This window comes from Prionailurus bengalensis, chromosome D4, assembly GCF_016509475.1.
Source record: "Prionailurus bengalensis isolate Pbe53 chromosome D4, Fcat_Pben_1.1_paternal_pri, whole genome shotgun sequence".
Lineage (NCBI taxonomy): Eukaryota > Metazoa > Chordata > Mammalia > Carnivora > Felidae > Prionailurus > Prionailurus bengalensis.
The window spans coordinates 74,265,563-74,276,968 of NC_057359.1; the positions used below are offsets into that span (position 1 = coordinate 74,265,563).

Consider the following 11,406-nt stretch of genomic DNA (forward strand, 5'->3'; position numbering starts at 1 on the left):
TCAGACCTCATCTGTGGGAATCGTGGCCTCACGGGATGGGCAGAAGGAAGCCCAGGGAGAGGAGGTGATCTTTTTGTGGCCAGAGAGCACATAATAGCGATAAGAGTCAGAACTGGAATCACAGTCGCCTCAGTTTCTGCTGGCTGCTCTTTGCTGATACCGTGGCCTGCTTGTTTTTATTCACTAGAGATCCCTTTACTGGAGGCAATTCCTGTATCGAGGAAGAAGGTAGACTAGTTGGCCTCGAAGGTCTAGGTGAATGACACATGTAGCACGTGTGTTATACACATGCTGCTGTATTCTGTTCCCGTGCTCACAGCAGACATTACTAATCGATCCTAGAACATTATTCCCGTGAGACTGTCACACATCAAAGGCCACCAGCACCGCCAGTTTGTGTACCAGAGCAAACCTGCTCGTAATTCCAAACACTAGATGCCTAGAGTGGCAGGCTGCTGCCAGGGAAAGGAACCTCAGATGCCGAGTTGAATTTCGTCTCTCTTTGTGTCCCCTGCCAGCCATGACCGGCGGTTTAACACCCAACAGCATGATCCCCGAGAAGGAGCGGCAGAATATTGCAGAGCGGCTGCTGAGGGTCATGTGCGCCGACCTGGGCGCACTGAGCGTGGTGAGTGGGAAGGAGTTCTTGAAACTGGCCCAGACGCTGGTGGACAGCGGTGCCCGCTACGGGGCCTTCTCGGTCACGGAGATCCTGGGCAACTTCAACACACTGGCGCTGAAGCACCTGCCCCGCATGTACAACCAGGTGAAGGTGAAGGTGACGTGTGCCTTGGGCAGCAACGCCTGCCTGGGCATCGGTGTCACCTGCCACTCGCAGAGCGTCGGCCCCGACTCCTGTTACATCCTCACGGCCTACCAGGCCGAGGGCAACCACATCAAGAGCTATGTGCTGGGCGTGAAGGGCGCGGACATTCGCGACAGCGGCGACCTGGTGCACCACTGGGTGCAGAACGTGCTGTCGGAGTTCGTGATGTCCGAGATCAGGACAGTGTACGTGACCGACTGCCGGGTGAGCGCGTCCGCTTTCTCCAAGGCCGGCATGTGCCTTCGCTGCTCAGCCTGTGCCTTGAACTCGGTGGTGCAGAGCGTGCTGAGCAAGCGGACGCTGCAGGCCCGCAGCATGCACGAGGTCATCGAGCTGCTCAACGTGTGCGAGGACCTGGCAGGCTCCACGGGCCTGGCCAAGGAGACCTTCGGGTCCCTCGAAGAGACCTCGCCGCCGCCCTGCTGGAACTCGGTCACAGACTCGCTGCTGCTGGTACACGAGCGCTACGAGCAGATCTGCGAGTTCTACAGCCGCGCCAAGAAGATGAACCTCATCCAGAGCCTCAACAAGCACCTGCTCAGCAACCTGGCGGCCATCCTGACGCCGGTGAAGCAGGCGGTCATCGAGCTGAGCAACGAGAGCCAGCCCACCCTGCAGCTCGTGCTGCCCACCTACGTCAGGCTGGAGAAGCTGTTCACGGCCAAGGCCAATGACGCAGGCACCGTCAGCAAGCTGTGTCACCTCTTCCTGGAGGCCCTCAAGGAGAACTTCAAAGTGCACCCGGCGCACAAGGTGGCCATGATCCTGGACCCGCAGCAGAAGCTGCGGCCCGTCCCGCCCTACCAGCACGAGGAGATCATCGGCAAGGTGTGCGAGCTCATCAACGAGGTGAAGGAGTCCTGGGCCGAGGAGGCCGACTTCGAGCCCTCCGCCAAGAAGCCCCGCTCCGCCGCGGGCGAGAACCCTGCAGCTCAGGAAGACGATCGGCTTGGGAAAAATGAAGTGTACGATTACCTGCAGGAGCCCCTCTTCCAGGCCACCCCTGATCTCTTCCAGTACTGGTCGTGCGTTACCCAAAAGCACACGAAACTCGCCAAGCTGGCCTTCTGGCTGCTCGCGGTCCCGGCCGTGGGGGCCAGGAGCGGGTGTGTAAATATGTGTGAGCAAGCGCTTCTAATCAAAAGGAGGCGACTGCTCAGTCCGGAAGATATGAACAAACTCATGTTTCTGAAATCCAACATGCTTTAAGACTTGACTTCGGAACAAAAAGAAATAAGAAAGAAAAGAAAAAGAGAAGAGAAACATTAGGAAAACACACACACACACACACACACACACACACACACACACACAACACTGTCGCAAACAAAGAAAAGGAATTTAAGTTCTAAACACTGTGGACCTCATTATAAATGCCCCCTGGAAACTTAAGTGCTTTTTCAGTGTGTGTGTGCATGTGTGTGCACACCCGCACACGTGTGGACGTGTCCCAGCACGTGCACCCTGGGTGTGGGGCGTGGGGGCCCCGTGCTCGTCTGCGCAGCCACGGCAGCTCTGTGCACGCATGCACACACACACAGCCCTGGTGCATGTGCACGTGCCTGCTCGTGGGCGCGTGTGCATTAAACTGGGTGTGTCAGGAAAGCTGAGTGGGAAAGAGGGAAGACGCTTCACCTCCTTTTCTCAGTGAGGGGGCTTTAAAGACTCCGTTTTCAGGTGTGCAGATTGGTAGAAAGCTGATGTCGTAAAAACGTTCAGGCAGCTGAGATCTGAAGTGACTTGACGCTTTCTGTCCTTGACCCCGTGGTCCCCACCCATCCCTCCTGACCCTCCCCCCCGCCCCCCTCCACGCCCTCCTGACCCTCATGCACCCACCCCTTCCCGGCTGCTCTGCCATGGATTCTCCAGACTGCATCAGATGGACAGTTTCTGCACTGGACTTTGTTCTCGTTCACCTTCAGGGCATTGAGCTGTTGCCTTCGAGATACCCTTGGGTGTCACAGGGCAGCCGCCTTAGAAACACATCTATCTATCTCCCCAAATCAGGAAAGGAGACTTTAAGAATATAAAGCTGACTTTTTGCTTTTTAATATAAGATAGAAAAAAAACATTTTTTAAAGAAGTATAGATACTGTCTCCACTCCTTAATAATTGTTTTTCCTAACATTTTAGCAGTTTTTACCTTTTTTTTTTTTTTCAAATTTGATTTTAGACTCTGCTAGGAGGCACTGAATGTCTGTAACTTATGTTTTGGAGGTTTTTTTTTTTTTTCCCAGTTGCCCTTTTTGTTCCTCAAATCACACTGTAAACTAGCTCATCTCAGTGGTATACTCAGTATCCTAAGGTTTTTATTAGCCCTCCCTGTACAGTCCCATTTTCATGTATTTGAACAGCCAAGACCATGAACGTACTTGGCTTGGCTGTTTGGGAACCAGGAGTGGGGTTGGAGTCACGGATTTCACAGAGGTGGGGTTCGGTGGAAGCCATAGGGAAGCATGTGGCTTGGGAGTGTTCCTGAATGTAAGCGGAAGGCCCGCCCTCCTGGTTCGCTGTGTCTGGTACTGCGAATGTCTGATTTATATACCCAGAGTGCATTACACTACTCGCCCCATCACTGACACTTCCGGCCCCGCAGGGACTCCTGAGTCCACCCATGTTCACGTCTGTCTCGCCTCGGACCCACGGCCCCTCCCCCCTCCCCAGGACCCCAGGGATTCCGGTGGTTCCATTGCCCGCAGCCTGGGGTTCCCCACGTGGGCCTCAGCCCTCCTTCCAGGACAGTAGTTGAGCACGGTGCCTTGTGGGCCTAACAGTTGATGTCTTGAAGGTAGAATGGCATTATCAGACCACATTCCCCTTGAGGCTGTGAAAGATGGCTTTTCTATCCATGAGGAATTTACGTTTTACACACTCAGTCCATATGGCAAGAGGGTGGCCCCTTTGCCCTTACAAGAGGTGGTCTGTCACGGTCAGTACTCCACCCCCCACCCCACCTCTCCACGAGTAACGTGCCGGTGGCCGCCTGTCCCCCCAGTGCCCATGCCTGTAGGATACAGGTGGTTATGCCAAGGGCTTCGGGCGAAGAACGACCACCATCACGGAGGACTCTTTGCAAAGGCACGTTTTACCATTTTGAGGGTTGACTCCACTCTGTCCCTTCCTGTTAATAAAGCATTACTTAGCCGTGAGATACCTCGATTCCAAAAAGCACTGTACAACATCCCCATCCCCGGGTCCGTAGCAGATGGGGAAGTCGAGTTGGTTCAGAGACTCAAGAAGGCTTAGGATTATAGGCCAGAACAGTGTCCCTGGGGGCCGAGCCCGCTCACGTCACCTCATGAGAACTAACCCAGCTTTCCCCTCCCAAGTGTTGGACGTACTAAAACGCATCAAAGTGGGCCGTTCGAAGCTTCGCTCCAGCAAGCCGTGGTCTCGGGAACCAATGTGCCATTTCCTCTCCTGGAGAAGCTCTGGGTATTTCCCCCCCATTTCCAATCGGGTCACGTCACCAGAAGAGCCTCCATCTGCACTGGACGGTCACCAGATGGCGCTTTCTAGAGCGCGTGGGAGCATCAGCAGACCTTACGATCGGAGCGTTGAGGACATTCCAGAAGGCGGCTGCAGGGTTGCTGCAGAGTGACAGGTGCATCCTGCAGCAGAAGGCCCCTCCAGTTTTGCTTTGCTGCTGGGGGAGGGTCCGCGACCTGGCCCTTTGAACCGCACGAGGAGGATCAGAGTTGCCCACTTGGTGTGGTTGGTGGGAGCAGAGCCTCGGAGCCTGTCCTCCCTCTACTGAAGGCAGAGTGGTTACACCATTGCCCTGTGTTTGGGCCAGTTAGTTAGAAAACAGACATTTTACTCTCTTGCAAAGCCATCAGAGACCAAGCCCAGATAATGCGTTTAGAGCACTCCACATTCTCTTTGGAACACGGGGATATCTGCCCTCCAGAGTGAAAATTCGAGGAAGTCTAGTTAACTTTAGGTATGAAGTCCTATGTGTCCCCCCCCCCCCATTCTGTTCTTTTCTCCAACCCTCGGGCTTGGCTTGCTCTGCAGGTTTAAGGTGGATGCCACTGGACACTCTCAACGCATCCTCCAGGATGGTGACCCGGTGGCAGGTGGTCCTTTCTCTCTTGCAGCCACTGGTTCCTCAGAAACTGGGGTCGCGAACAGGAAAGGCTGTATCAAGGTGCCCCTTCAGTCGGCTTTCTCACGCAGGCCATTCCCGTAGTGCACGTCTTGCTGCAGTGAACAGCTTAGTAAAATCCAAAGATCTCACAGGTTCAGCCACTGGCCCCTCGTTTCCAGCAATATCCACCTCACCCACATTCTAGTTTAGCCAAAGGACTGAGGTAGACTCTTCCAGTTCATCTCCCGGCACCTCCACTGGCATCGACCTTCAGAAAGATTCTGTCTTCTGCACCCCCGTTCTGTGACCACTTTGGGACTTTCCACCACAGGCCCTTGGTTGCTGGCAGAGCAGGAAATAGGGCCATTTCTGTCATGTTCTCGACCGCTCAAGGTGGTTGTGTGCTGACTCGGACACGGCCTGCCTCAAGCCATGCGATTCCCAGGACAGAAATGGTCTGGCGCTGACATCCATGGATCCCAGGGGGGAGGTGGAGAGAACGCGCCTCCCCTCTGCAGGGTGTTTTCCCCTCCCGTGAGGCCACTGGGCTTCACCACCAAAGCCAGGGCCAAGGACTGCAGCCTCACGGGTGGTCGATGGAGTAGCCTGGGCGTGGCTGCTCTTGTCCCAACGCCGTTCTCCCTCCCTGTGCCAGGGTCCACCAGCCAGGCCCCCCTCAGATGGGGGCTGAAAGCCGGGAAGCGAAACGGAGGGGCCGCGCGAGCAGAGCTCCTGCCTGCACTTCACCTTGGGGGTTCGTGGTGCAGAAAGCTGCGGGCCGTACCTGCCAGCGAGGTTCCTTTGCCACCGTCCCCACCTGATGGCCTCTGGCTTGGCTGCCGGGGACCGGCCCTTGGCTGGGAGAAGGGTACAAAGGTTTCCTGGTGAGAGAACCGTCCGAGGAAGGACTTTCTTTTTACATCTGGTCCATTGGCTGGCAAGTGATCTCTCCCTGAGTTTGCTCTTTATCTCCTGCACTTTCAAGAAACACCAGGGAAAAACTCTGCAAGGCGTGTTTTCCACTGTGAAGCCTCATCTCGCCTTCAGGAGGCCCCTGTGCTTATGCGAGGGGCAACCTGGGGAGACGTCAGGGATGCAGCACGCACTCTCGGGGGCCACGCGTTCACGAGAAAGGCTTGAAGGAAAGCTGGGTTGCGGACGGAGCTGGGCTCCTGTGAGCGACCGCCCAGGACGGGGGCAGTACCTGGGAGCCGTCGTCAGGATGGCTGTGCTCGCAGAGACAGGAAGAGGAGGTAACCCCGCTGAGCTGGGGTGAGTTCACAGCACGGCGTCTGTGTCCCCGGGGCGTACCCGACGGGGAGCTCCCGGAAAGGCTGCTGGTTTAGGTAGAACAGAGAGGCTGAGTCAGGCTCCGGCTGTCCCCTGGAGACCGTCAGTGGGGGCTCCCGCCTCAGCCCTGCCGGCCCCAGCCCAGGCCCCCGGATCCAGCTGGGCCGTGGGGAGGACTGGGAGGGGGCCTGCCCCTCTCTTCACTGTGGCTAACGTTTGCTAGGCCAGTTATGGTGAACCAATGATACAGTGTCTTGTCCTCTTATGTTTCCCTCCCGGTTTCCCCTCTTCAGGGTCTTCTGGAGGATTTGGTGGTGGTGGTGGTGGTATTGTTTTTCTTCCTCTCTCATTCGGGTTTGAGGACGGTGGTCAGTAGAGGCCTGCCTTTCCCTGGAGGGGCCTGTGGGTTCTGTGTGAAGACGCACCTGCTCCCGCTTTGATGAGGGGGAAGGTCCTTAGGTCGCCGTTGGCTTCTGTTCATGCCTCCCACGGCCGCCACCGGCCACCACCACGGGTGTCGCTTTAAAGATCCAGCTCCTGTTCCAGAGAAGGATTCGCTAGGTCTGCAGTTGGGCGTCAGCATCAGGACCCACGAGGGTCCTACCCACCCGTGCGTCCCCACCGGGCACCTTGACTCTTCGAACCAAAGTTCCTTAAAGGGGCACAGCCCAGCCTTGTCCGCAACCTCAGGGGCCTGGGATCCCTGTGGCGCTTCCTGAAGTCCAGGTCGGCAGAGACCGTGGGGTCTGCGGCCAGCCGGAAGGAGGCCTCCTCCCACAACCCAGGTGCCAGCTGGTCCCCGCCTGGGGCCCTTCCTCCGCCCAGCCGGGGGGTGGGGGTGGGGGGCCGGGTTCCCAGGCAGCGAGCCAGCTCGCGGACTGGCGTGGGGCTGGGACTCGCCAGCCAGGAGAGAGAGGACCCGCCGGGCAGCGCGTCCGGGGCCATTCAGATCCCAAGCATCAGGAAATCATTTTGTACAACCACCCGAAGCAGAGATATTTTTTAAGAAGCGTAAATTATTTTCAGTTGTTTTCTGATCCTGCCTTTTTCTTTTCCCTGCAACTTCGCATCGGTGATTCTTTCACATCAGGTAAATCTCGAGAAAGCCTTGGTGCCCCTCCCTCCCTGCACCCCGCTCAGTAACCACGTGCGTGCACCCCATCCTTTCTCAGTAGTTAAGACGTTCTAGGCAATACCATAGGCACATCTGACTGTGTCTCTCTCTTCGAGTGCAAGAAACTCAAGTCATCTTAAAAAAATACAAAAAAAAAAATTTACAAAAAAACAAACACAAAAAAAATATCTTTTTTAGGCCAGAGTTTTCTACAGGTATTAATGAATATTTTTCTTAATCCTTATAAGTTTTATGTGTTTAATATTTCTTAATACCGGTAGCATTAATTTATACTTTTGTAGCAACACAATATTTTTATAAACAGCCAGTGCTTGGCTCCAGTCTCCACGAGGGGTTTATGCAGGGCCATCTTGGGACCCTGCGTACCATGTACTGTATTTAAAAAAAAGTTACCTAGTGTCACCCTTGCTGTGTTAATTAACAAAAGACGTTGTTCGCGGTCTCCTGTGTCGTTGGTGTGGATCCAACAGCTCTCCAAGGAGTCACGTTGCATGGGGGTTGAGTTGACGGTTCTTGTGATACGTAAACCCCCGAGACCAAACTTGAGGGTTTATTTAGGGTTTTTTTGTTCGTCCTTTGGGATTTTCGTTTCACTTTGTTTTGGTACCGTATCTCCATTTACAGCCAAATCCGTTTCGTGATGTTTAAAACTTTTTCTGATGTGAAATGGAGGAAAGGAACAGGAAAAAAAAAAAAAAAAGATTTTTACAAAGTAATAAAATTTAAAACTGAGCTGTTTCAATGTTGCTGTTTTTACCTGTCTGTTCTTGTCCAAAAGTGGGACATTCCCAGGAAGAAGAGGAAGGTTCCGCTTGGTTCCTTAAATCGCCAAAAGCCCCCGCCCAGAATTCACGCCCTACCCCCGAATTCTTGCAACATTATTTCCCAGTTGGTTGATGCCAAGGCAAAAAGACATCCTTTTAATGGTTAGAGAGGATCAGTTACTTAAACGATTTCATGTCAGTGTTGTATTTATGGTTTTACAATAAAACAACCTTTAGGAAGATGGCGGTGTGTGGTGTCATTTCTTGGGTCTGGCGTCGGGCCGTGTCATCCGGTGAGGAGCAGGGCCCTGGTGAGTAGAGATGGGCTGGAGGCAGGATCCCGGGGGTGACACAGCCGGAGTAAGGTCGGGGTGTCAGCTCCTTACCTGGGTCCATTACTTGTAACCGGCATGAGACCCAGCGCAGCAGACGTGTTGATAAATGAGGGAAAGAAGGGGCTCGTGTGGACCTTGCCTTAAGGAGCATTGTCCCTCACAAGAAGGAGGGACTTCATCTGAGTCCTACAAGCCCAGTGCCCGAGGGCCACATCCAGGTGTCCTTGTCCAGTGGTTACTTGTGTGCCTCTTGTGACCCCGAGCCCGGCAACATCGGCCTCCCCAGGGACACGTGTGACTGTGTGTTGTATCACCCTCAGGTTGGGGAAGAGTGTCCGTGGCGTTGCCGAGTTCCTGAGGGCATGTGTGACTGTCCACACACTTAGAATCTGCCCGCCATGAATAGTCAGGCGGAGGGCGAGTGAGTGGAAGGAGAGAGGACGCCAGCGGAAGGCCAGCAGCGTGGCCGGGGTGAGCCAGAAGGGTGAGCGGCCGTGAGGGGTCTGCTCGAAGGCAAACGCGGTCTTGCTTTATCCTTGCCTCAACCAGATGACGAGGTGCTGCCCTTGAAGAGGAGGTGGCGCACGGATTGGCCGAACAAATCCCCCAGAATCCCGTGGAGCATCACGAGTGGGCTGCCGAGCTGGGCCGTCGGCCCTGCCCTCAGAACCGTCACGTGGGAGCGGCCTGTGAAGTGTACCGCATAGGCGTTCCCCAGAGGGGCCGATGGACGTTTAATCGAGGAGTTTCCGTGCGGCTGGAACAAGTTGGTTGAGTCCACTGTAGCCGAGGGCCCTCCTCCATGCTTTGTCACGGTCGCAGAGGGACCAGGCATGGCCCAGAGCCTTCGTACAGCCCAAGGGCCTGTCTCTGGGTTTTCAAGTTTTGTTTTTTAATGTTTATTTTTGAGAGAGAGGCAGAGTGTGAGTGGGGGAGGGGCAGAGAGAGAGTGAGAGGGAGACACAGAATCCGAAGCAGGCTCTGGGCACAGAGCCAGACGCGGGGCTCGAACTCACAAACCGCGAGATCGTGACCTGCGCCGAAGTCGGATGCTCAACCGACTGAGCCACCGGGCGCCCTTAAAGTTTTTTTTAAAGGGGGGTATGTTTCTTTACTGACCAGCCACGTCGTGTGACAGATGTGACCAGGATCTTTAGTAGAAAATTTGAGGGGAGGCTATTTAAGACCCGAGTTTTCCAGGCAGCCACTTGAGAGAGAATGTGCTGCCGTCTGGGACGAGCACCCTGGGCTCCTGACTCAGGGTGACAGACGTGCTTCAACCCGGTCGCATCTGTCGCACCTGTCTCTAGGACCTGGCAGGCCAGCAGGGGCACTGCAGGGGAGGCCTCATCTCGAGGGACCATCCCCCCTCAGTGCCTGCCCCGTGGTGAGCTAATGGGGTGGATTTCAAGAGGATCAAGAAATCCTGTATTTTTTAATGGAAGGCTCATTTTTAATGTTCATTTTTGAGAGAGAGAGAGAGAGAGAGCCTGTGTGTGAGTGGGGCGGGGGGGGGGAGGGGCGGGCAGAGAATCCCAAGCGGGCTCTGCACCGTGGGCACAAGTGTGGCATGGGGTTCCCTCTCACAAACGAGAGGAAGTCAGGAGTGGGACGCTCAACCGAGCTGCCCAGGTGCCCCCGGGAGGCCTGTTTTTAAGTGGCCCATAAAAAATAACTTGAGCCCACATCCCATCCCCCAGCTGCAGCTGGCCTTGCTACCTGCAGCTTGCTCCCTCTGGTTTTGGCATTTGTCCTTTAGGTCACTTCAGAAGAGCCCTCTTCAAGCCGCCATGAGTGGCCCGCCCTGGTATGTGAGGCACGTGTGCAGGGAAGCAAGATACGGACATAGGACGCGATGACGTTGGTTCGTTCCAGGCCGGAGAGCCTGTCCCTTCTCCCTGAACAGTCACCTGTGTCCCTGCCCCTGCACCACCCACTCCTGCCCAGAGAGTCCGGGCCGTGACCACAAACTTCGTCCCTCAGGACGGTCCTCTCTGTTGGAACCCGCAAGCCCCAAGCTTGGGACTTTGGGGGAGAAGCCGGGGGTCTTTATGTGTCTTCTGGCCAAGGGGGCTGCAAAGCTTCCTACAGCCAAGTCCTTACATCTGGATCCATCCCCTCCCTTCTTCCTTCCTGATGAGTCTCTTAAGCAAATGGGCTGAGGGCGTGAGAGGCAGCAGCGGGAGCAGCACCGGTCAGGGTTCTGTGGGGATGGAGCGCGCAAGAGAGATTTATAGGTCAGGTGTCAGCGTGTCTCTTCTCGGAAGCTCTGGGAGTCACGTTCTGCTAAGTTGGTGACCGAGCCACCCTGGACGGTCTACCTGTCCTCTTCCTCAAGGGAGGACAAGCCAGGCCAGGCCGAGGGCTGCCGGCTCGGGTCCAGTGCCTCGCTGATGGTCCCAGACACAATGCAGAGGTCAGTGAACCCTCTCCTTCCAGGGCAGAGGGCCAGAGTGACGATCCCAGGAGACAGGACCTCCAGGGCCTCGTGGAGAAGCAGCCCGAGGCTCTCTGGCCCCTGGCAGCTCGTGCTGGGGACATGGCTGCGGCCACAGGGTTGTGGCGTGGGTGTTGGTGCCGCAAAGGGCAGGGGTTGTTGCTTCAGGCACGGTGGGCCAGTGGCCGTGACCCGCCTGGCACCTGGGCAAAGAGGGCACGGTCCTCTCTTCTGAACCCTATTCGAACCTCACCCACAAACAAGTCCCCAGAGGTGTTTCTTCTCTCCTTTTCTGGGTTTATTAAAACGACAGGCCCATTTGATAGTGTTGTGGAGTAAACAGAACTGAGATTTGGGTCTCAATCTGCACAGCCAATTTCATGGCCCGAGGACAGTTCTATTGCACTTCCAACACGCTTTTCACTTCCGGGGAAAGCTGGGGTAACTCCCGCCTGCCCTGGCTTTGTCTCCCCCCTCTCCCTGCTACCCCTTATGCTTTATCGTGACAATGAACAGTCACGACGTGGAG

The 11,406-nt window shown here is 55.5% G+C and overlaps 1 protein-coding gene across 16 annotated transcripts in view; it reads left to right on the plus strand.

The window, feature by feature from the left end:
- ZNF618 (zinc finger protein 618) overlaps positions 1-8,347 on the plus strand; it is a 185,899-nt gene extending 177,552 nt beyond the window's left edge. For all 16 annotated transcript variants that reach the window (XM_043566273.1, XM_043566283.1, XM_043566286.1 and 13 more), the window contains one exon: positions 519-8,347. In XM_043566273.1, the coding sequence (XP_043422208.1) occupies positions 519-2,035 (1,517 nt within the window). In that variant the 3' untranslated portion in view covers positions 2,036-8,347. The remainder of the gene's footprint in view (positions 1-518) is intronic.
- Positions 8,348-11,406: the final 3,059 nt, after the last annotated feature.